This window comes from Mauremys mutica, chromosome 19 (assembly GCF_020497125.1).
Source record: "Mauremys mutica isolate MM-2020 ecotype Southern chromosome 19, ASM2049712v1, whole genome shotgun sequence".
NCBI lineage: Eukaryota > Metazoa > Chordata > Testudines > Geoemydidae > Mauremys > Mauremys mutica.
Genome location: NC_059090.1, coordinates 6,223,876 through 6,249,673, shown reverse-complemented (window position 1 = coordinate 6,249,673; position 25,798 = coordinate 6,223,876). Strand labels below are relative to the sequence as shown.

Here is a 25,798-nt window from a genome sequence, read left to right as displayed (position 1 = left end):
AGTGGGCTGTTATCCCCTCACAGGCCAGCCGCGCGAGGGGAGATGTGACCCACGCTTTGCCAGTGGGTTCTATGCACGGACTTGCAGGCTGCGCCAGGTATGCCAGCCAGGCCCTTTGCTGGAGTCTCCGCCAGCTGGAAGAAGCAGCCGCTGGTGGCCTCTGGGACTGAAGTGTCGGCTCTGCTGCGGGGCAGGGAAGGACAGCGAGAGAGACGGACGGGGAAAAAGTCACGGACAGACAGCTCAGCACTTTCCCCTCCGAGGAAGGAGCTCCAGGTAATAAAGCGGCCAAGTGCCCTGGCAAGTTCCAGGCTCAGAAGCCAACGTGGCTTCGCTGCTCAGCACCAAACAAAAGCAAAACGCAGCCGATTTCAGCTCCCGGGGCACAGAGCAGGGCCGCGGGCTTCCACCTGCCTGCAAGCTGTGGGGCTGCCAGGACCAGTGCCGATAGCAAGGGAAGGAGTCAGGGAACGGCGAGTCCAGGTGGGACGCCCAGTGTGAGGGGCTGGATTCTGTGCCCTGCTAATGCTGCTCTGGGATGGGGAAGTGGGACCGAGTGGACTGAAAGCAGCCAGGGATGGTCAGTGGAGAAATCCCGCAGTGCAGGCAAGCACAGAGCTGGTGAAGGCTACTCCACCACCTCCCGTACTAGCCTCTCCCGACTCCAGGCAGGCAAGGAAGGGTAGGGTCAGGGGTGGGATGAAGAAGGAGTGTGGCTGAGCAGCTCTCCACCCTGCATCTAGTCTGACCTCCTGAGAACCTCACCCAGGGATTCCTGGTCCGCGCCCGTATCTGGTGGTTGAGCTAGCGTGCATGTTTTCAGAAGACACCCCAGCTTCAAGTTAAAGACTTCAAGTGACAGAAGATCCACCCTAACCTTTAGGGCTCCACCCCAAATGCGAGAGCGGCAAGCCAAGCCCCCAACTCTGCCACCTTGCGCTGCTGCATTGAATTCTGGTTTTTCTCCCTATCAGTGCAGAATGCAAGAGAGACCTGGCTGAAAAAAGGGGCAGGAAATTGGTGGAAAAAACCTCATGGGAAAACGGTTGACCTTTCTTATTGAAATTCCAGACATTTTCAACCAACTCTAGCACCAAATGAATACAAAATGTAGTGTAATAAAAGGTGGGGGTACTACGCACTAAGTTACAGCAAAGAACGTACAGAGCCTGTTTTTACAAGAAAGCTCAGGGATAGATTGTCAAGGGTTTAGCACCCACAACTGGGGCTGGATTTTCAAAAGAGCTCAGCTCCCAGAGTCCCAAGTTCTTCTCAAATCCAGCCACATTTTTTGGTGCTTAAGTGGGACCTGGATTCTTTTGAACGCTCAGCCGTCATCTTCAAATCTGGCTAGATTTTGAAGATCTAGAAAACAAGCCAAGTTGGAAGAAATTCTGCTCTCCGTTCCCGCTGGTGCTGTAGAAACAGAGCTCAGCTGTTTGTGCCGGGGTCACTGCCCAGCTGCCAGCATGGGTCAGTTCTAAAATAAGCCGAGTGTAGTCTGCCAGGCCCTCATCCCATAGGGTTTAAAAGTGGGACTCAAGCGATGCCCAGATCTGGTCCTGGCCCTCTACACAGGGGTAAATTTCACCCAATGAATCAGTTGCCGGGGACTGGACTCAATGACCCAGAAGGCCTCATCCACTCATACGTTTCTCTGTAGCAGCCCTGCTAGAAGGAAGTCGAATTGCTGCCAAAAGGCCCATAGGACCCTGGTTCAAGTCTTATCTATGGTGACTTCCAGTTAGTGGGGACCATTCTCCTCTCACTCAGTTTCACACTGGTAACACTGTGTTGATTTCAGTGTATTTACCCCTGATGCGGGCGGAGGGCTGAAACAATTTGTATGGGGGGGGTGCTGAGAGCTTTTGAACCAAACTGTAAACCCTGGATATGATGGAAACCATTTCAAGCCAGGGGATACGGCAGCCCAGCTCCTATGCCCTGATGAGAAGAGAGCCAGGCCCAGTGAGACCCTCTCCTCTTGGGAGAACTTGCCTTAAACAACCTCAAATTCTATCCGCCAAGACCCTCAACTCAGAGCTCGCCATGCTGAGCCTGCCAGGGTACACGATATCGGTCCAATCCCCCTGCTCTTGCTTCATTATACAGCACCCAAGGGAAGGATTTAAAGTGCCCTGCCTGTCGCTCAGCTACGTTTGCTGCCCGATGCTGTGCTTGCTGTTTGATCTCGGGAGCTGAGCCTCAGAGCTTCTCATCCCTAATTGAGTTGTGGATGTTTCTTCCCCGGCTAATCCTGTTTGTCCTGTATCACATCACTCCCGGCACTGCCACCATCAGCTCCATGTAAATAAGTGTTTCTCAGATCAGGCAGGCTCAGCGTTCTCTCTCTGTGGCCGGTTTCTCTGCCGCAGGGGGGAATGGCAGCTCATGTGTCGGTGTAGGCAGGGGTGCATCTTAGGTGCAGCTGGCAGCAGAAGTCAAGTGTGTGTCCAGCCCCCCAAAGATCCCTTCTGATCACCGCTAACAGATGTCACCACCTTGCCATAGTACCACGTTCCCTAGGCACATATTTATCCTTTCCAGGTGACTGTTCCTAAGGCACATCCATGGTCACAAATGAGTGACAGAGGCTAAGTCTAGGGCTAGGTAGACTTCATCCTGCCTCACCATGGGGAGCTGGACCAGATGACCTCTTGAGGTCTCTACATTTCTGGCAGGGCCGGCTCCAAGTTTTTTGATGCCCCAAACAAAATTTTTTTCCCGCGCCTCCCCGGCCCAGCCCCAACTCCGCCCCTTCCCCGCCCCATTCCAACCTCTTCCCCAAATCCTTGGCCCCGCCTCCTCCCCCGGGCATGCCGCATTTCCCCTCCTACCCCTCCCTGGGAGGGAAGGGGGAGAAGCAGAGCAGCGGCACACTCGGGGGAGGAGGTGGAAGTGAGCTGGGGGGGACCGGTTCCTCTGCCCCCCTCAGGGTTACTTCCTGCAGCCCTCCCCGCTCCCCCCACCACCACAGCTCACCTCCGCTCAGGGCCGGCTCCTGGCTTTTTGCACCCCACGCAAAAACAAAAAAGGAGCCGGAGTGCCGCCCCTTGGAAAGTGCCGCCCCAAGCACATGCCTGGAGCGCTGGTGCCTAGAGCCGGCCCTGATTTCTAGCATTTAGGTGTTTGCTATACTGGTTGCTTGAAGCAATGCATCCCTCGGCCCTCCCACGAATTGCCGGCTTCTCAGACGTGCTGCACACACTCAGGCGCTAATGGGACTTGTGGGCTTTCGGCTCTCTGAAAACCAGGCCAGTTATTTAGCGGCCTGAGTATGGTTATAGCGGCTGAATGTTGGCGTTGTGTTAGCGCTTGCTCCAAAAGGCAGCATGGGCCAATGGGTAGGACACTGGCCTGGCAGTCTGGAGACTTGTGCTTTGCTCCCCTTCCGCCACTGACCTGTTGGGAGTCTCTTCACGGCTCTGCGCCTCGGTTTCCCCCTCTGTAGGCTGGGGCTAATGACATTGGCAGCCTTTTATACAGCACTGTGAGATCTGGGGATGGAAAGAGCTGGGGCTTACTAGAAAAAACAAGCCCTGGATCCGGACCTGGTAAAGTTTGGATCAGGAGCTCTGATCTCAGAGGACCCCCAAGGGGTCGGTTTTCAAAGCATTCCTCCTCCATTGGGCTCCTTGACCCGCCACCAAAAGCACCAGAACCATCTCCAGACACTTAAGGCCACATCTGTCCAGGCCAAAAGGTGGGTTTGGCCATCAAGTTACCCGAACTCGACCGGAACCTCCCCTTTAATGCCTATGTAGACCCGGTGACCCCTTTAATTAGGTGGGAGCACAGACTCCGACACAAGCAGCTAAAACCCGGGTTATACGTTTAATCTCCTGCCAAAAGACACTGTTCAATCGAAGGTGCCCACCCGTGAGGTTCCTAAATCCAGAGACTGGGCAGGGGGCAGCTCTGAATTCTCCAAGCCCTCAGAGCCATAACCCACGGTGGCCCCCAACCTGGGTTTCTTCCTGGGGTTACGGCAGCATGCAAAAGTGCCAGATGAGATCAAGGCATCACTGGAGCCTGAAACTATGGCGGGCAGGAGGGACTTTCCCTCAGTACCAGAGTGGGTCTGGGGCTAGACCCCAGATCTTCTAGAGTGTTCTAGCCACTAGGCCCCACTGCCTGGGGTGGCTACTGAGCCCAGCCCTGTGTGTCCCCAGTCCATGGCTATAATGTCTCCCGAGGGCAGCTTGGCTTGGGGGATCTAAAACCGGGGAGGAGATGTTTTGATTTCTGCGCTGGAGAGAATTTGACCTGCAATGTCACAGGGATGAGCATCAGCTGGAGGGATGGATGGACATGAGAGAGGTGAGCAGAGGCCTGAATGACCATCTACTTTCATATCCCTGGCGTATACATCTACTGGCTTCTGTCCCAGTGAAGTGAGTGGGGAAAGTCCTGTTTAATAGGAGAAGGCCCTACCGGGCGCATCGCTGATAAGCTACGGAAGGTAGGATCCAGAGAATGGATAGCAGGATCCACCCACTGAACAGTGGTGGCTCCGCACAGTCTTCTCGGGCCAGGCTGGGGTCTCCGACTCAGACAGTTTTCAGCACGCGCAGTCAGCTGTCATGTGACTGCAAATCGGCCAGTGTCCACGGCTGTCATGTTGGGCTGCCCAGAGAGGTGTTTCGGGAAATCAGGTTCCCCAGAGTTAAAAATCGCTTCCGCTTTCCTCACCTGGCAAATCTCGAGTTCCGAGAGCTGTATTTCCGGTGTTGCAGACACCACAGCCCCCCAGCCCTGGCTGGCTTGATAACGCTACTAATATTCTCTGTCACTCTGCACCTTGGGGAGAAAACGGCACCACTGCAGGGCAGCGCAGAGCTCACCCCTCTGACCTGGCCCTGTATTGGGCCCTTTTCCCACTCACGAGCCCTGACCCGCCGGTAGGGTGACCAGACAGCAAATGTGAAAAATCGGGACAGGGGGTGGCGGGTAATAGGAGCCTATATAAGAAAAAGACCCAAAAATTGGGACTGTCATAAAATCAGGACATCTGGTCACCCTACTTGTCGGTCATCTACTCTAACCACCAGACTGCACTGCCATCCTGACTGCTCCAGCCACCTCGGGAAACACACGCTCACAGTGACGCCTGATTGCGGGGCGGGGGTGTTGGGCAATAAGAAAAGAGGTCAAGAAATCTATATGTAATGAAGAGACAGTATGGGAATGTGATAGATAGATAGATAGATAGATAGATGCTGGGCGTGTATGGGGATAGATAGATGATAGATAGATAGATAGATAGATAGATAGATAGATAGATAGATAGATAGATAGATGCTGGGTGTGTATGGAGATAGATAGATAGATAGATAGATTCTGGGTGTGGATGGGGATAGATAGATAGATAGATAGATGCTGGGTGTGTATGGAGATAGATAGATGATAGATAGATAGATTCTGGGTGTGTATGGGGATAGATAGATAGATCTGGGTGTGGATGGGGATAGATAGATAGATGCTGGGTGTGGATGGGGATAGATAGATAGATAGATTCTGGGTGTGGATGGGGATAGATAGATAGATAGATAGATCTGGGTGTGGATGGGGATAGATAGATAGATAGATAGATAGATAGATAGATAGATAGATAGATAGATGCTGGGTGTGTATGGAGATAGATAGATGATAGATAGATAGATAGATAGATAGATGCTGGGCGTGTATGGGGATAGATAGATAGATAGATCTGGGTGTGGATGGGGATAGATAGATAGATAGATAGATTCTGGGTGTGGATGGGGATAGATAGATAGATAGATAGATAGATAGATAGATAGATAGATAGATAGATAGATAGATAGATAGATTCTGGGTGTGTATGGGGATAGATAGATAGATCTGGGTGTGGATGGGGATAGATAGATGATTATTATTGTCTCTTACTGTTGTATTTTACTATTAACACAAGGCTGTCTGGCTGCGCACGTCAAGGCCCCGTTCAGCTCCAGGCTTTCATGTCATTTGTACATTCCCTAGTTGTAACAGACACGGTTTGCCAACAACATAAACCGATCCAGGAGATGAACAATCCCATGGCACATTAGCATCCTCCGCTCCCTCCCTCCCCCCCTGGAGCAGCTCCAGTCCTGGGGGGGCGGATAACAGCCACACGCAGGTAGCGTTCGCTCTCTGCGGAGAGATGACTGCGTATTTGATTTGGATACAAGTGACAGATAACAGCAAACAGGCTGCGGGATGTAAGAGCGCCTCTCTCCTGAGGATTTCAAACTAAAGATGCCTGCTAGCCTGGAGGAAGGGTTTTCTCACACCCAGCAGCCCCTTGTTACCTTCCGCACGCAGATGGCTGTAGGCAGGGAGCCGTGCAAACTCATTGCTTTGTCCAGCAAATATTAGGGTGGGGGGTGGTTTCTGGCTCTTCTCTTGGTGGCAGGTTTGAATGGTTTATGATTGAAACAAAAATAAAAAGGGGAGGGGGGAGTATCGGGTTCTAGGAGGGGGAAACGGAAAATGAGCATCAACTTAAAAGGCAGAGCGGCTGTGCTGATAAGTAGCAGAGGGAGTGAGCAGCCCTGGGCAGAAGATAGACACAGGTACTTTGTGTTGCGTTATAACACCACATTAAAATGCAAATTTCTCCCTGCCTGCTGGGAGCAGATAATAAACCGCTACCCAGGAAAGAGGCTATATCGGGGGAGCCGGAGGCAGGGAGAGGGGAGTTGAACCAGAGGTTTCTTTTTAATTATTTTCTCTCTTTGAAAGAAAAAAAAATAAAAGGAGATTTGCCATGTTTTCTTCCAGCTTCGACAGCCATAAAGAAAGGAGATAGGAAGGTCGAGATTATCAGACAGGCTCAGACCCCAGATCCAGCTAGTCTGTCTCTGACAGCGCTTCTGAACAAGGAGCAATAATCTCCACAATGGTGGAATAACCTGCTCAGCACCCACACTCAGGGCCGGGTTCCCCAGGGCTCAGCGCCCGCGATCGGGGCCAGGTTCCCCAGGGCTCAGCACCCACATTCAGGGCCGGGTTCCCCAGGGCTCAGCGCCCGCGATCGGGGCCAGGTTCCCCAGGGCTCAGTGCCCGCGATCGGGGCCAGGTTCCCCAGGGCTCAGCACCCACACTCAGGGCCGGGTTCCCCAGGGCTCAGCGCCCGCGATCGGGGCCAGGTTCCCCAGGGCTCAGCACCCACATTCAGGGCCGGGTTCCCCAGGGCTCAGCGCCCGCGATCGGGGCCGGGTTTTCTCCCAGCGTGTTGGACTCTATGGAGAGGCTGGCCCTCAGGCCTGGATCCAACGTGCACTGAAGCCAAGGGACATTAGTTCAATCACTTAGAGGTTGGCTCATACTAGGAAGGCTTAAATCCCATAGACATCAATGGATGTTCTCACTCTCCCGTCCCTCGTTGAACCCGGTTGATCGCTGAGCCTGAATGCTCTCTTGTGGCAGTGAGTTCCACAGCCTGCGTATGTGCAGTGTAAAAGAACATTGCATTTCCTTTCCCCAGCTGTCAGCTGCATGGAATGGCCCCTTTCTGCTTGCACTGGGACCCAGGATAAACACAAAATCTTATTTTCTTTCGGTCATTTATAGCCCTCCATCTCCACCCCACCACCCATCCCTTCTCTAACCAGTCCTGATCTGCTCACTGTCTCCTCATAATAAAGTCTATCCATGGCTCCAATCCTTTTCACCAGCAAGCTCTGAATCTTGGGCCTGTAGTGGGGCGGACTGAGCGCGTGGGCTGCAGCAGGCCAGCGCACCTGCGCAGACAGGGATCCAAATAGAGAAGGACTTATTGTGAGCCAATCAGGGCCCAGATTGGAGGCAGCCAATCAGGGCCAGGCTCAGCCCTATAAGAAGGCTGCCCAGGAAGGGAGCAGTCAGTCTGTCCCAGACCTTCAGGGAGGATGGTCTGCCTCCTGAGCAGGAGACCAGCACCCAGGCCAGGCTCGGCTCGGCTCTGGGAACTGGGAACTGGGAACTGGAGCTTCAGCCTGATGCCTGCCAGGCTGTGGGCCCTGCGTAGAAGGGCCTAGAGGGTGCAATGGGGTCAGAGGGGAGGTGACCCAGGGACGGTGGAAGGCAAGGGGAGAGAAGGAGGGCCGAGAGGCTGCCATTAGAGGGTCCCTGGGTTGGGACCCAGAGTAGTGGGCGGGCCTGGGTCCCCCGCCTTTCCCCCTTGTGCTGCACCAGGCCATGGAGCAGGGGCTGAGTCAGGCTGCAACCTGCCCCCTGACGTAAGAGGGGCTAGACTTGGGGGTTGTGACCGGCCGCTGAGGCTGGTGCAGAGACTCCTGTTACCCCCCCACCCCCGGAAGGGGGCGTGGATGGACTAAGGGGCACTGCCAGAGGGCAATGGTCTCAAAGAGGACACCGCGAGTTGGGAGCAACACGGGTCCAGAGACGCCAACTGAGGGTGGGATGATGGACGGGACACCACCAGGAGGGGGCGCTCCACTGGACAGAGCTAATTCCCGGAGTCACCAGCGGGAGGCGCCAGGGGGTGAATCCCAACCCGTTACAGAATCATAGAATCTCAGGGTTGGAAGGGACCTCAGGAGGTATCTAGTCCAACAGGGCCATTGCTATTTTAGGATGGGGCAACCAGCAAGGAGCCGCGTATTCGGGTGGGAGCATCACACTGCTTGTCATCACGCCGTTATATTTCCAGTGCCCTTTTCCCTTATGCACTCTCCCCTTTGTTAATAATGATAATGCCGAACACTAACCCGGCACTTTTCCCTCGGCAGATCTCAATGCGCTTTGCCAAGGAGGTCAGGATCGTTATCCCCATGTTACAGATGGGGAAACTGAGGCACAGCGCAGGGACAGGACTTGCCCGAGTTCACCCACCAGGCCAGTGATAGAGCCAGGCATAAAACCCAGGTCTCTTGAGTCCTAGGCCGGAGCTCTATCCACTTTTTAAAGTAAAATCACAGCGTGTGGAGAAGCAGACTCGTGCTACTGCATCACTGACACATGGCGCACACTTGGTGATGCGAGACCCCCACAATATGTGGGAGTGCCCCCTGCTGGCTCAGAAGTGGACACCCAGAGCCAGGTTAACATGCCCCAGGAGTCCTGCTCCTCTCGGGCCCATCAGAAACACAAGAGGAACGCGATCGCTGCTTCGAGGAGCCGACCTGGCCCCAGCCAGAGCTAGTTCTATCTCCGTACACGCCATCGCTTGTCCCAGGCCCAGCCGCCGCGCTGGTCACAGCCTGAGATCTGCCTGCGCTTTGTTTGGCGTAAGTGCAACGATGAGACAGGCCAGGTCCATCTCCTCACCCCCCCAGCAGCTGGCAGTTTCCTAGCGGACGGGCCCCCAGCGCCTTGTGAGTCTACCTGATTCCTTCTGAGCTAACGATGGGCGTGCCACAGCGATGGAGATGGAGCGACGGGGTGCTGGGGTGGGTGTGTTGCCATGGCTGCGTTATGGGGCATGCATGGGTGTATTTGTACAGGGATGTGTGCGCTCTGTTGTGGTGCACACGTGTGTGTGTGTTGCTGTGTTATAAAAACATGAGACTGGCCAGACTGGGTCAGACCAATGGTCCATCTAGCCCAGTGTCCTGTCTTCCGACAGTGGCCTCTCGCAGCAGAGTCTGACGCATCACAGGGAAGGCTTGTCATGCATGCAGGGGCCACCTGCCTCTATGCTCAGCATTGCACAACTGGGGAGGAGTATTGTGGGGATTCCCCCGCTTCCTCCGGCACTTTCTATAAGGGCAGATGCTTTACCTGCCCTGGCTACATTTGGATTTGGGTATTTACATTTGACCTCCCTAAATACCTGCTCCTGTTACAACTGGAAACAGCATTCTCCTTCCTTTCCTATGCTAAACTGCAACGTTGCTACGTGCCATTAAACCGTGGCCTCTGCTTCACCCCAGAGGTGGCTGCATTTCAGCGGTAGGTGAAGCACTCCCCATGTAGGGTTTGTGTGCTGGCTTGTTAAGTCTGTGAAGCCAGGGAATGTTGTATAATTGTAAGTTATTGTATCATTAAAGCAGCAGTAAATGCTGGGCTCAGCTCTGGCTGCTTTTCACTGATTACTGTGTAGAAAGTCTGTTCCGTAGCTGCAATGAGGCACCTTCGGCTGTGCATGGCAGGGGAATTAGTGCACTTCTCTGGCGTAAAATTGCTCGGCCTCCGCTCCCTGATGTGGAACATTTCCAGAGGAGTGTGATAATGGCTCAGAAATGCACAGTCCTGGTACCTTATCTGCTTGCAGGTAAACTGCAAGGCTTGTTCTACAAAGGGAAAGGCCTTTTTTAACTCTTTAAGCACCTGCATGAGGGAGAGCAGAACCCCTACCCCTGCATCCCTTGAAAAGGCAAAAATCAGCGTGAGAGCCAGCCTGCCTCCCTCCAGTCCAGTGGGGACATGCTGGGCAGAAAGAAGGGGCCTGCTGAAATGCAGCCACCTCTGGGGTGAAGCAGAGGCTGCAGTTAACAGCACACAGCAACATCCTGGGTTAGCACAGGAAGGGAAGGAGAATCCTTTTGCCGATTGGCACCAAAGCAGGAGTTTTGGGGTGTGAAGAATCTTCCCCTGCTCCCATGTAGGCTTCTGGCACAGAAGGACTGGGTGTGAGTCGTGCCACACAACCATGCCAAAGTGGGTGGGGATGGAGGGGGGGTGGGGCCACTGACTACAGATGTATCCAAACTCAGGTTGTCAATTTTGGTGGGCTGTATTCCTGGAGGGTTCGTCACATGACATAATCTTTCATCCGCGATTAATTTTTAATTCCTGGAGACTCCAGGGTAACTCTAACCAAACTCAGCAAGTCCTCAGCACGGTCAAGTTTTGGTGCAAATTCCCCCGTGAATTCAGGCCCGGTTCTGCATGAACTCCCTACAACAGACACTGCCAGGAACTGAGCTAGAGCCTGGGAGGTGGCATTTGAGGATCCGAAGGATCGATCCACCACATCCCCAGCACAGGCATTTTATGCTGTTTCCAAGCCTACCGCAGGTGCCAGCGGCCGTGGGAGCAACTCCGGCTGTGTGGAGACAATCGGAAGGACCTGGCATATTACTCCGGGTGGATTTGCAGCTGTCAAGAACAGGTGATTCAGAAAGAGAGTGACTATTTGCTGAGCCAGAAGCTCAGAAGATATTTCCAGGGTCTTGGTCATTTCAGTTGAGTGACAGAGCATAAGCCAGGGGTTCCTTTCGTACACCCAGACCGGGGAGCCAGCTGTCACCTGCACTTCCAGGCTCCCCCCCTTACCCTGGTCAGCATCTCTTTATTTGTCCTCGCAGCACCTCTGTGGAGGCTGACAGGGCCGATGTCCCCATTGTACAGATGGGGAACTGAGGCACCGAGAGATGACGGATCAGATCCACCAGCCCCTTGAGTTCATTGTTTTTATGCACTCACTGGGAGTTAGGCAGCTAAATACCTCTGACAATCTGGGCCCACAGTCACACATGTGTCCTTAGTCCTAGGCTAGAGTCCTCCTACCCATTGGAAATGCCAAATATCTCAAGGCTTCGGATAAAACTTTGGAACCTGGCAAGGCTGCTAGGGAGGGAACTCGACTTCTCACAGCGCTCTGGACTGCACTGTTAATGTTAACCCCCCCACACACACACCCAAGGTCCCCAGACCCCCCCTCCTACCTTCTTTCTGCCAAAACATTCTCAATGCAATAAAAAAACAAAATAACAACAACAGCAATGAAAACTTTCTGGTTCAGGGTTTTTTTGTGAAAGCGAATCTGGGGCATAAATGGGTTGGCCGCGATGGGGGCGTTTATTCCTGCTGCATAAATTACGTGCACATGAACCTCGGGTTTGGGGCGGATCATTTCTAGTGTCAATAATTTGCAGAAATAAGAGTGAGTAGAACAGCAACCTGCAAGGGATGGACCAAGTGTTGGACTCAGCCAGAGCTGGTTGAATGATTTATTGTGAAGGTGTCATTGTGAATTTCAAGTCAGTTTTCATTGAATAATTAGCCAGTGTGCCATGATTCAGCCAGACAGGAGCCCTAAGGAAGTTAGGGACTCAAATCATTGGCTAGACTCTCCTCTCCAGCACCTAACTCCCTTAGGTTTCTTTGAAAAGCCAAGCCCTCGTCTGCGCCAGTTATTCAGGGATAACTGAGTGGGATGAGTTGAAGATCCTCTGATGGCAGAGGGGATACATGTGTATAATGCCAGAGTAATTTCTCTGCTATCATCAGCTCAGCTTCCTAAATGTCGCCAAGCCACTATGAGGACACAATAAGCTGTTGGAACAAATTGGTGGTCGTGATACACAGAACACCACTAACACAGACCACCACCATTGTCACTATCCTATATGCTGTGGCCACTAATCATGCAGCAGTGTGGGGCGAACACACATTCTCCTCATTCAAAAACAAAGGCCATTTGAGCTAATAGAGAATCCCTGTTAGGTGCTGGCAGTATAGGGCTTATGACACACAGATGGAGAGTTCTGAGTCCAAGTGATAGAGGGCAGTAGCACACATACACTGGCCAGTTGATTACATTATGCTTCTAAAAGGAAATTGCTATGTTCTGATAATGAAACCCTCTCCCTGCAGCTATTCTGTTGGTCAGACAGTCTGCAGGGCTTATCTCACATGGTTAGAGGGAGCTTTGGTCACAGTGGGATCTTAACACTTTAAGACCCGTATCCTCAACGTCTGAAATGTTGGTCATGGACAGTGGTACGTCAGCCAACCTGAGCTGTTGCTGGGTTTTCCAAAGAGCAGACTGCTTTCTAGAGCGCGGAGTGCACGTGTTTGAAATGGAATTGCTTCAAAATCGAACAGTTCCTCAGGAAAAAATTGATTTTCCTGCAATGTTTCAATTTTCCATCCCCCTCAAGCCAAACCACCGCTGTGCATCATGGGAGATGTAGTCCAGCTGGTGAGTTCAGCCCATAGAGGAGCACGGGGGCATGAGGCACCCAAACTATAACTCACTTAAGACACCCAAACACAACTTCTATGCGGCAGTGCAGCAGGTCAGGTGGTCACAGGTTAATGTGGAACCGAGCTGAAATGAAACGTTTTGACATTGCTAAGCCAACATTTTTTGGAAGCTTCTGTTCCGTGAAAAGTTTCGCTATTTCAACTTTTTGTCCCACTTTGAAACCAAAATGTTGGAATTTCCAGCTACATGCAAATTCCAATTTGCTGTTCCTTGGAACACGGTGATATCTACCAGGCATGTCAGCATAGCCACAATTGGATGTGGAACCCGGCTCAAGGGCCGGTACTTAAACCTCCAGGCAGGCCAGGTTGTGAATTGTGGGATATTAATGCACAAAGGGCGCGTTAAACTCCCATTCAGCTTCATGCCTAACAGCCCACCTGGGGCAAGTTTATTTCCCATAATCCACACGCCGGAGTTTCTTATTGCAATTATAAAATTTTATTATATTCTCTTTTTTTTTTAAACACAGATTCATATATGTTAATTTAATGACGAGGCTTCTAAGTTCCAAGCAGGGAATTAGGATGTGTTAATTTTACTGCTGAGAATTTTTATTAGATAATCAGCTTGCTTAATCACGCCTGCCCCCTTTTATAATTAGGAGCAGTAAAAATGTAGTATGTGTGTTTCCTCCATCTCCTGAGGCGACAAAAATTTGTGCAGGGCCTTGCAAGAAAGTTTTAGGGGCGAGGCAGGAGAAATCGGCTAAGAGGCTGAAGTTCTGGAAGATCTCAAAGAGCTTGCAGGAAATCGGTGAATCAGCCACACCCCTGACTGTCCCAGTGACATTGCTGTTCCGTTATAGATAGGTAAACTGAGGCACGCAGCGTTAAGCAGCTGTGCCAAGCTCAAAGAAGCAGGTGAGTAGCAGAGCTGGGGATAGACACCGCTGGCTCCTTGCTCTGCTTTCACCACGACGTGTCGTTGCTTCCTTATGGTACCTAAATGCACGCTCCTCTAACGGGAAGGCTCGCTCTGAATGCGATAGCTTAGGTAGCCGTGACTTGGGATGAGGAACTTAAAAGGCGATGTGGGACAGAGAAGAGGTGGGCCGGGAGCCATCAAAGGGGCCCTCAGAAGGGAACATTTTGAGGGTGAGATCCTGTGCTAAGCCTGTAAGAGGAGCAACGCGCAGCCACAGCCCAGGCGGTTGTGGGGGGCAGTCAGATGGCTGGAAGCGTCCCAGTTCTGGGCTGCTCATGAGGCTGGAGGGACCCCCAGGGATAACTTACCACAGAGGGGCCTGTCTAAGTTACAGCAGCCTGCCCTGGTTCAGGCTACAGTGCTGGCTAGAATCCCTGGCCTGTGGCCTCTACCCATCTCCAGCCTCACCCCCCAGCCCGGCACACCCCCTACACGCGAGGTGGGGGCGGCACCTCAAGAGGCAGCTCTGCGCGAGCCAACTGCACGGCCAGCCAGGGCCGCCCGGGGGGCAATTTGCCCCAGCCCCGCGAGCCCTGGCCTGGTGGCGCTCCGGGTCTTCGGTGGCATTTCGGCAGCGGGGGGCCCTTCAGTCCTGCCGAAGATGCGGAGCGACTGAAGGGCCCCCCCACCGCCGAAATGCCGCCGGGTGAGTACAAGCGCCACAGCTCCCCCGCTTTGCCCCAGGCCCCCTGAATCCTCCCCCAGTCAGATCCAGGGCTTGTAGGGTCTCTGTATGGGGGTGCAGCTATGTGAAGGGGGCAGAGCAGCTCATCCTGGCTTTCTCAGTGCTGGTTTTTGATGCACACAGACTGCCCGACAGGCCTGGGTTTTGTGGGGGTCGGAGAGTTTGTTCAGTGGGTTTTTTTTTGGGGGGGGGTTAAGTTGGTTTGAGTTTTTCCTACTCATTTTTTACCTTAGAAATCCCAGAAACGGCATCTTTGTAAATGGAAAACAGCAAAGAGAAAGGAAAAGCAAGATCGGGACGGTCCAGTTTGATTCTCCAGAGCCGGCTGGAGGTCTCCTTGGAGGACTCAGTGAAATGGAACGGGCGACCTCTCAGCCCTCAGTCAAAGGGAGTGTGTTATAGCTTTAACCCAGCAAGATTTCCTCCCAGCTGTGTGTCAGACGTTTGAGTTACATAAGTGCTATCAAACGCAAGCCGTTATAGCCCCTTTCAGTTAAACAGAGTTTGTTTGCTTCATACCTGTGATGTCTCAGCCCTACTCATTCTCCAGTTGTCCACAGGGTCTTCCATGAAAAACAGGCTGGCCAAGGCATGAATTTCTAATGTCCAAAAACAAGCAGTACCTGCCTGCCCTTCCCTTTGAAAAATAGACGCTCTTACCAGTTTCTTTTAACCATCGAAAGAAAGGCAAAAAAGCTCACAGAGCCACTGTTTTCCCCTTGTGCCTCATCTTCAAGTGGCTTTCCATCCGCCCTTTATGTGTCTAGAGGCACCGAAACCTGCAGATGCAGGGGATTGTCAAAGCAGCCAAAGAGAGTTGGGCACCTACTTGACTTCACTGGGCTTTGGCAATGCACCTAATTCCCTTAGGCTGTGAAAACCCCAGCCCTAGCTACCTGCCAGACAGGGGCAGCTGGCTACATGATGGCCAAATGACATAAACTGTGCCCACGGGTCATTAGGCACTTGGGAAAGATAAGAAAAGGTAGGCCAGAGCCCAGCTGTCTACCCTTTGCCCTGACTATACTTTGTCACACAACATATAGCCTGTGGAACTCATTGCCACCAGAAATGATTGTGGCCAAGAACTTTGCAAGGTTCAACAAGGGATCAGTCATTTATATGGAGAACAAGAGTAACGAGAGTGGTTATAGTTAATGATAACAAACATTTCAGAAGGGAAATTAAAGCTCATACATCAGGGCTGCAGCCAGGGTCTATTAGTGATTAGGATGAGACCCTGGCAGGCGGATTATCCCATTGCTGCTTTCCTCTGAAGCCTCTGGTGCTGGCTGCTGGCCCTCAGGTCTGACCCAATCTGACAATTTGTATGGTCCAATGATCAGGCAGCTGAGGATTCCCACGGTCACGGCACAGCTGGCTCCAGAGTCACCCTTCCAGCACAGGGGGTGGAGATGGGGCGTGGCCAAAATGCACTTTGCTCTCACTGGCCTCAACTGGCAAATGGTGCTTTGGGGAGGTTAGAGCAGCCCCTAGACTGCTCTCGGTGCACCAGGGCTGGGGACTGAAAAGAGGAAGGGGGAGTGGTAACCTTGGTGTGCCCTGCCCCCTTGGTTTTGCCTGTTGTGTTTTGGGGGCCTTCTAGTGGCAGATTTAATCCCAGCCGTTCTTACTTCAGAGCACGCCGGCTGGGTTACGCTCCCCAGACTGCTCAGTGCCGAGCCGGGGCCGTTTGGAGCGTGAGGCCTGCAGGACGTTAGTGCAGACACTACCGATGGCGTCAGGTGGAGGTACCTACAAGAGGCTGTACCTACATCAACAGAAGCGCTGCCTACCCAAGGACATACACCAGCTTAACCACACTGAGCAGGATGGGGAGTTTTCACCCTAGCCGGGAACCTGAGCCGTTGCCTAGCACACGTCTCCGGTATACACCCCACTCCCCAAACACATCGCTGTCCCGAGGCCCTGTCTCCCCGCACTCGGCTTTGGCCTCGCCCACCCTCGCTTCCTGGCTCGTGTTGCATTAACCCTGCTTCTTCGAAGGGCCGACACGAGGTCTCCGCTGAGCTACCCCCGCTCGGACTAGTCCTCAGAGAATCTGGGGCAACATGCTCAATGAAAACCCCGGCTGCTCCACCGAGCAGCAATGCAAACCTCTCTGCTCCCGGTGCTGGCTTGGGGAAATCAGCCAATGACACCTGCAGCCGGCCCAGCATGCGGCTACCCATCGTTTAAGGGGGACAGGCTGATGTGAGGCCATCCTGAGCCGTGCCCCAGGACACCCCACAAGCACTAGGAAGCCGCAGGAGCCAGCCCCGGCTTGGTCTTCCGATAGAGATTGTGCTGGTTTAACCAAAGGTGTGGCGATAAACTGACTTGGGGGCAGCTTTGTGTGTGGCCAGTCTTGCATCGCTTAGAGCTGGTTACGGGTGTCAGCGGCATCGCTACAAACCTGGTGTGTGTCCACACACCAGTTTGGTAAATGGGGGCTGCTCCAGGGGGTAGCCCAGGCTCATTTCAGGGAGCTCCTCTCACTCAGACCCCTTTGTGGGAGCTGTGTTCAGCCTGACGGCTCCTGCTGCTAGTCCCCAAGCAGAACACCGGGTCCTCTCGAGTCTCCTGTTTAACCGAGCAGTGGGGAGAGTTGCTGTTCCCTGGGGCCAGTAGCTGGAAGGGTGGCCGGGTTATCTTCCAGGAGAAAGGCAGGAAGTGGGCTGGGTTTTCGGCTAACTGTGAACAATATTTGCTGCTAGCTGAGAACTTTTGCAGGTGCAACGGATGTTTCTGCCGAAGAAAATCAGGCCCAGAGATGCTTTAATTTTGCATGGAAAACAAAGATGCCCAAAAGCTCAGAAGGGATCTAGACCCTTAGGTGTTCGCCCTGATCCTGATAGCCCCGGTCACGGCCCATAGATTTCTTTCTGCTCTGGGACTCAGCCCTGCTGGCCAGTGCCACGCCCTGCACAGACCGGCTCTGCAGCAGGGGCACCCACTTTAATAAGAACGTTAGCGGCAGACCGGACGTGGGCATTTATATGGACTGGAGGCTCTTTGGGGCAGGGAGCTGCTCTGTTCTGTGTTTGTTTGGGGGCCTGGGCCAGGACTGGCACCACAAATAACACATCAGTGTGCAGCACACACCTTAGCTCCTGCTGTGGGCAGAGCCTGTCAGGGTCTCGACACGTCACACCAAGGCCCCGCTTCCATCCACACACACATCAGTCTGACTCAGGCCAGCAAGCGCTCGGGAACCGGGTCCCGGTGATCCGAGTCCGACCGTGACGCAAGGCCAAGCCCTGTCGGTTTGCGGCGTGGGCGCCGCTCACGCCACAGACCTGCGTCAGAAGGGCTGTGCGGTGCAGTGGGCCCACGTTGGCACAGCTTTGGCCTGGCACAGGGTTTCCGGGGCCCAGCTTGTCTTTAGTGCCACACCCGAAGGAAGCCAGCTTAGAAGGGCACAAGGCCCATGCCAATTCCCTCTGCCAGTGGGCCACAAGCGTGCCACACAGGGCGCCCCTCCCAGCTGCGCCGTGGGAAGGGCAGGGGGGAGCCCCAACACCCCTTTATGACCAGCCAGCTTGAGAAACCACGTCCAGGCTGCTCAGGCTAAAATGCAGGGCCAGCAGCTTGGGTTCCCTAGGAGCCCATGGGCTGTTTCCTCCAGCATTGGCAAAGGTGAAGCCAAGTCCCTTCTGCTTTAATGGCCACACGCAGTGCCTTGTGTACAGCTACACCACTATTGTGACCGGGGCGAATGGCTGCCATCAGCGGCACCTCAGCCAATCACAGCTTGAGGCTTGTCTACACTTGGAAGAGAATTCAGCTGAAGGTCAGGTGTGAATTTAAAGTGCAGCAGCTATTCCTGATGAATTCCGGGTGTAGACAAGCCCCTAGTTAACGTCAATTAATATGGCCAAGCAGGTTTTCAGTCTCAATGAAAGGAGCAATTAAGTCCCTTTATGGAGTCAAGAGAACTATAACTATGGAGAGACTGCCCAAGGCACATGGCAGCTCAGAGCTGAGCTGGGTAGGCTGAGTGGGGTTCCCTGCTTGCAAACAGAGGGGCTAGGATACCAATGGCAGCAGGAGTGTGTTGATGGTGGTTGTGAGTGTGATCCGGAGCGGCAGAAGAGACACAGGGCTTCTTGGGCACAGAGCTGGCTGGAGGAGCAGGCCTGGGGATTCCTGAGACAGGAAAGTGCCTGCTGCTGTTTGCGGCTCCTGCGTTCAGGGAACAGGACGGCGCTTGGACATTCTTTGTGACTAAACAAGCCGCCACCATGAGTTTGACTCTCATCAATATCTCCTCCGAACAGACAGAACCCGCCGCAAGGCTCTGGTTAGTGGCTAGACCACGCAGGCTAAAGGGGCAACGCTACACAAACCCAACAGAGATGCTGTCCATGCGCCCGCCTTTCCGGTGCCTTTTTCCCCTAGTCGCTTTTATTTATTTAATAAAAATTAGACACAGTGGTGGGTAAAGCCCATTCGAGAGAGAACATGACACCCCTCCCCGCCTTGGCAGGAGCAGCTCTGCGCTCCTGCCCCTCTGCTAGTCAGCGCCGGTGTCTCCACCGCCTGGTCTGGTCGTGGGGGGACGGGGACGTGGCATGGGGCAGCACGCAGGCACCACTGTCCTCTCAGGCCCCGCAGTGAGAGTCGTGGGGATGTGGCGATGGCAGAGGCCCAGACTCCGGGCTCCCTGGCAGAGGGGGTCAGATGCTTGAGGCCTCAAGGTGGTGAGGCAGTGGCGGGGAGAGACCCTGTGACTGCAGCTTGGCCGGGCCTGGCTCTGGGAGGCCCACTGGGACCAGGCCTGGCGCTATGGGCACAGCATCGTGGTTGAACCGCTCACTCAGAGCCGTGCCCCACTCCTGTGGGGCTGGCACCGTCTCCTCTCCCCAGGAGCAGCTGCCCCTTCCCAGGGGATGTGAGGGAGTGGGCCACAGCGGGAGTTGCTACATGGCCTGCGAGGTCTCAATCCATCGCTCAGCCTTTGGGCTTGCCCTGGGCAGCAGAAGGCAGAGAAGCGAGCAATTCCCTCCCATTACAGCCTGCGTTGAACCCGGGAAGGACAGGGGAGCCAAAGAACCACAGTCATATGTTGGACAGAGGGGAAACTGAGGCACGGCAGGGGCAGTGCAGGGAGGGTGACTCACTCAAGCTTGGCTCGCGAATGGGACCCAAGGCAGCTGACGCCCAGGCTTGTGCTTCAAACATGAGGCAGCGCAGCCTCTTGAAGCCTGCGGCCTGGGAGCTCAGCTCACCCCACGCCCCGCCATGGGCCGGAGGCCAGCGGCCTTGGCGGAGAACCCACGCCTGGGGCGCGCCAGCCGAGGGGACCCTTGACGTGCCGGTTGGGGCCACTTCTGCATGTGCTTCCATTTGTGTAAGGCACACGCGCCGGGACTACAAAAGGCAAGCGGGGGCGGGCCCGGGACCGAGGAGCTGGGAGCAGCAGCAAGAGCGTGGCCCGGGGCCGAGAACCTCGGCTTTAGATTCCCAAGCAGCTCAGGAGCTTTGGGGTTGGGTTCGGAGGCCAACGGGGTCCCTGGCCCCAATCCCTCCCTCCCCTGGCTTTTCAGAAGCGAAGCTACATGTGGCGGGAACAGGCCCCGGACGGGAGCGAGGAGCCCAGGGCCTGGCACAGGCAGCAGGGCCAGACGTGGGCTGATTGGCAAAGGGAGTGGCCGCGTATTCCCCGGGGGCGGTGACAGCGGGGCTGGCTGGGCCAAAGCCACAGGGCTTAGCTCTAGCTTTCTGGTGCACTCCCGAGGCACCAATGGTCCTTAGCTGCTCCCGCCCGCTCCTCCCCTCCCTCCCCCCGGCGTTCAGAGCAGCGTGTCCCGTGACACCGGTGGCAGGACCGGGCCCGTCGGGGGGATCCCTGAATGTATATTTATTCAACATTATTGTGCAACAAAGTAAAGCAGAGAAATCCTGTTCGCCTGTCGTGGCCGACGCTCGCTCGGAGGCCGCGCCGCTCGGTCAGTGGTTCGCAGGGCAGGGCAAGGCAGCGTCAGGGCACGTGGAGAGCGGGCACATCCGAGCTGAGCCCTCCACGCTGACCGTTATCGCTCCAGGTCTGAGCCTGCCCCCGCTCCCTTCTTGCTCTATCTGGCTCCTGCACCCCCACCAGTGTCTGCCCCATAACGCGGGGCTCCGCGCCCCCCGCTGCACCAGCTCCCCTCTACGGCGCCACCTACCGCCCGGCAGGAGGGGGGGCGTTTGTGCAAGCAGCGTGCAGGCACCTCGGCACTTTGGCGGTGAGTGGGCGGAAGGCAGAGGCGGCCCTTTGCTCCCTCGGGACGCCAGGGGTCCCCCCGCTCCGTTTGGCTCGCTCGACACTTGTTCTCTTTCAAATTAAAAAAAAAAGTGGCGGAAGGGGGAGCCCCGTGCGCGGAAGAGCGAGCGAAAGGGAAAGGGAGGGGAGTATTGAAAATCGGCTCCTGTGGTCAGGGTCTGGGGTAGCCGCTCAAGCCCCGGCCGGAAGGCGGCGGCTGGCGTGGTGTGGCAGGGCGCGGCAGCCCGCTAAGCGATCTCCTTGATCCTGCAGATGTAGTCGTGGAGCACCTCGGGATCCTGTAGCCCCATGTCCTGGCACACCCACTCCAGGTCCTCCTCGTCGGCGATGGGGATGGAGTTGTAGGCCAGCTCCTCGGAGGGCAGCGTGGCGAAGGTGGTGAACTTCACCCGCTTCCTCTTGGAGGTGGGTGAGTTGAGCGGGTCCTCGCTCTGGTCCCTGGTGGAGCCCCCCGAGGAGCCATCTCCCCGCCCGTGCACCTGGCTCTGCACACTGGTCTGCGAGCTGCCGCTGCTGTGGTGGTCCCCATGGCAGCAGGTCTGGACGCTCTCCAGCGGGTTGCCGGGGCTCTCGGGCGGAGGGGAGAGGTCATTCTGGACCCTCAGGGGCTGCCCGTTGCCCAAGAAGACCCAGTGGTGGGAGTGGTCCATGTTGGTCTGGCCCTCGGGCGGGATGCGCTTGTGCCTATACTTCAGCACGAAGACGATGCAGTTGATGAGGAAGACCAGGATGGCCAAGCAGAAGACGCCCAGCAGGGCGTACATGCCGATCTCCAGGTCCGTCAGCCCCCGCGGCACCTGCACGAAGCCCGTGGGGATGGTGGGGAAGTCCTCAGTGGTATGGGGGATGCTGGGAGCTCCGCTGTCCTGGCTGGGCTCCAGCTTCCTCTCCACGTCTGCCCGCAGGGTGGTGCTGGCCGCGCTCTCCTCCCTCCCCGAGGTCCCCGGCTTGCTCGGCACGTGGCCGGCGTCCCCATAGTCGTAGGTGGGGTCCTCCTCGGAGCTGAAGCGCACCCGCACGCTGGCCAGCGCCGTGAAGAGCACGCTCTTGCGCTTGGTCTTCTGGCAGCTCTCGCAGATGACCAGCTCGGCACGCAGCAGGTCGCCAGCCCCCTCGCCTTCCGCCACCACCAACGGGAAGGCCCGGTCCTGGGTCACCGACACCACTTTCTCGTCCAGGCTGCTCACCACCAGGTTATAGTCTTTGGGGTCGTAGAGGGAGAGGGGGACCGTGGTGCCATCACTGTATGAGACCCACATGCTCAGGAGGGCTTCCTGCAAAACAAACACGGGGAATGGGCATCTACCTATCTATGCATCCATCTCTTCCTCCATCTGTCCATCCCTCCATCCCCCATGCTCCCCAACCATCCATCCATTCCTCCAGCCCCCATGCTCCCCAACCATCCATCCATTCCTCCATCCCCCATGCTCCCCAACCATCCATCCATTCCTCCAGCCCCCATGCTCCCCAACCATCCATCCATCCATCCCTCCCTCCATCCCCCATGCTCCCCAACCATCCATCCATTCCTCCATCCCCCATGCTCCCCAACCATCCATCCATCCATCCCTCCCTCCATCCCCCATGCTCCCCAACCATCCATCCTTCCCTCCATCCCCCACGCTCCTCAACCATCCATAAATTCATCCATCCCCCAAGCTCCCCAACCATCCATCCCTCCCTCCATCCCCCACGCTCCCCAACCATCCATCCCTCCCTCCATCCCCCATGCTCCCCAACCATCCATCCATCCCTCCATCCCCCACGCTCCCCAACCATCCATCAATTCATCCCTCCCTCCATCCCCCATGCTCCCCAACCATCCATCCCTCCCTCCATCCCCCATGCTCCCCAATGATCCATCCTTCCCTCCATCCCCCATGCTCCCCAACCATCCATCAATTCATCCATCCCCCAAGCTCCCCAACCATCCATCCATCCCTCCATCCCCCATGCTCCCTAACCATCCATCCATCCCCTCCATCCCCCACGCTCTCCAACCATCCATCAATTCATCCATCCCCCATGCTCCCCAACCATCCATCCATCCCTCCATCCCCCATGCTCCCCAACCATCCATTCATCCCTCCATCCCCAAGCTCCCCAACCATCCATCCATCCCCCATGCTCCCCAACTATCCATTCATCCCTCCATCCCCCATGCTCCCCAACCATCCATCCCTCCATCCCCCATGCTCCCCAACCATCCCTCCATCCTCCATTCTGTCCATCCATTCATCCCCCATGCTTTCCAACCCTCCATCCATTCATCCACCCGGCATCCTCTCTATCTATTCTCTCCCTCCCTCCCCCACTCACTCCATCTCCCGTGCTGTTCATCCATCCCCCATGCTCTCCCTCCATCCATCTGAAAATCTTTTCAACCATCTGTCCGTCCATTCCCCATTCTCTGTCTCTCTCCCTAGGAGGGAGTATGGGTTTGAAAGGACTGAGCTGTTCAGCAGACTAATAAAAAGCCCCCACAGAGAGGAAGGATTTATGACCTGCCCCCAACCCCCCGGTGCCAATGGGTTCCATTCCTTGGGCCCATTTCACGCCCAGCAAAACTCTTATTTCAGTGGAAGTCCCATGACACCCGTCTGTCATCATGACTGGCACTGACTTCACAGTAAAGAGTGTCGCTCAGTTGGCCTCTCGTACTGCAGAGCCCCCTGGAGATCCCCTACAGGGCGCTGCACAGCGCAATATGGCCAGCGAAGAGTCCCGGGATATGGCGCCCTGCGCCAGCGCCATGCCAAGGCACTGCTGCAAACGATTCCCAGGGCCAAGCCTCACCTGGTGGCTCCTAGGCATAGCTGACAAGTTTGGTACAGATGCAAAGTCGATGCAAATGTCTGCAATTAATTTGCATATGATCAACACACCCTGACCCAAACAGTGGCTGGGGCAGGACACAGAGCTGCCGGAAGCTTGGGGTAAGAGGCTGGCTTTCTGGTGGAGCTGGGGTCGGTCAGTGGATGGGAACTGGGGGTGTCTGGGTAGGCAGGTGAATGGGTGCTGAGGGTATCTAGGGTGGGTGGTTTAGGGGGCCAGTACTGAACCCCCTCACCGTCTGCTCCCACCATTGGCTGCCCTGGCCCTGCTTGGATCCAGCCAGGGATCGGTGAGAGAGGAGCCAGAGAGGCCCCTGACTTCTGCCAGCAGAGCAGTGCCAGTGCCCCTGGCAGCCAGGAGGAGCAGCTGCGGGGTCATCCCTGCCGGCCAGCTGGCCGCGTGAGGTCTCCAGGAGGGGCTGGGCACCGGGGGTTACACGGAATGAGAGCAATGGGAACTCCCGCCGTTTTACAGGCTCTTACAGGAGTCAGCCTCCCTCGAGGCCAGCAGATCGGGGATCCCGCCCCCCAGATGGAGCCAGGGCCTCTCCCAGCCAGAAATGAGCAGTCCTGCCACATCACATGGGATGGGGGCGAATTTCCGCTGAGCCCCAACGAAATCATTGCACCCTACAGCCTGACTCTGAGCCGCACTGCATGCCCCGTCCCTCCTCTGAGCGAGTTATTTGAAGGGTGCCTCAGCCAGAAGCCCTCTCCGGGGCAGGACCGCATCCAAATGGCAGAGCAGTGAGTACAGGTGCCCACGTGCGGGTGTGGCACTGGGAGACTACAGGCCCCAGCATGCAATGCTCCATGGAGAGCCAAAGTGCATGCTGGGAGGCGTAGTCCCACACTCGGTGAGCCATGCGGCGTGAGCCCTGTGTTACCTGCTTGGAGAAGTTCAGGGTCTGCTGGGCGGCCGTCTTAGCCACGATGGTGTGGCTGTTGCCGGGGCTGGGATGGAGGGAGAGTGACAGGCTGGACACCACCTGGGCCTTCAGATCGGTGATGCTGACCTTCTCGTCCGCCACCGTCACCACCGTCTCCCCCAGCACTGCCTCCATGAGCGGGGACACCACCTGCAAGAGAGAGCGGTCGGGGAGCGGCCGTGATGGCCCAGGCAGTGACCCACTGCCTCTTGGCACTGCCCTGCCAATGCCGAGGGACCACCCCCAGTGCTGTGAGCTCCCTCACAACAGTGCCATGCCAACGCCAACAAGGGACCACCCCCAGTGCTGCAAGCTCCCTCACAACAGTGCCATGCCAATGCCAACGAGGGACCACCCCCAGTGCTGCGAGCTCCCTCACAACAGTGCCATGCCAATGCCAACGAGGGACCACCCCCAGTGCTGTGAGCTCCCTCACAACAGTGCCATGCCAATGCCAACGAGGGACCACCCCCAGTGCTGTGAGCTCCCTCACAACAGTGCCATGCCAACGCCTACAAGGGACCACCCCCAGTGCTGCAAGCTCCCAACAGTGCCATGCCAATGCCAACGAGGGACCACCCCCAGTGCTGCGAGCTCCCTCACACCAGTGCCCTGCCAACGCCAATGAGGGACCACCCCCAGTGCTGTGAGCTCCCTCACAACAGTGCCATGCCGATGAGGGACCACTCCCAGTGCTGCAAGCTCCCTCACAGCAGTGCCCTGCCAACGCCAATGAGGGACCACCCCCAGTGCTGCGAGCTCCCTCATAGCAGTGCCCTGCCAATGCCAATGAGGGACCATCCCCAGTGCTGCAAGCTCCCTCACAGCAGTGCCCTGCCAACGCCAATGAGGGACCACCCCCAGTGCTGCGAGCTCCCTCACTGCAGTGCCCTGCCAATGCCAATGAAGGACCCCCCCCAGTGCTATGAGATCCCTCACAGCAGTGCTCTGCCAATGCCAACGAAGGACCCCCCCCAGTGCTGCGAGCTCCCTCACAGCAGTGCCCTGCCAATGCCAACAAGGGACCACCCCGTGTGCTGGGAGCTCCCTTACAGCAGTGCCCTGTTGATGCCAAGGAGGGCCCACCCTTTCCCACAAGGCAGCGCTGCAGTTCCCCCATTCTCCTAGCCTCCTCCTCAGCCAAGGAACATCGCTGGCCCCCTGAGAGCCAGGGAGCTGACAAAGCGTCTGGCAGGGCCTCAGAGATGACCC

General features: G+C 55.9%; 1 protein-coding gene across 2 annotated transcripts in view; it reads right to left on the bottom strand.

Annotated features, from left to right (window-relative positions):
- Window positions 1-18,990: 18,990 nt before the first annotated feature.
- TMEM132E (transmembrane protein 132E) overlaps window positions 18,991-25,798 on the bottom strand; it is a 251,555-nt gene continuing 244,747 nt past the window's right edge. For both annotated transcript variants that reach the window (XM_044994306.1, XM_044994305.1), the window contains exons 8-9: window positions 24,545-24,736; window positions 18,991-22,094 (exon numbers count right to left, since the gene is read on the bottom strand). In XM_044994306.1, coding sequence (XP_044850241.1) covers window positions 21,048-22,094; window positions 24,545-24,736 — 1,239 coding nt within the window. In that variant the 3' untranslated portion in view covers window positions 18,991-21,047. The remainder of the gene's footprint in view (window positions 22,095-24,544; window positions 24,737-25,798) is intronic.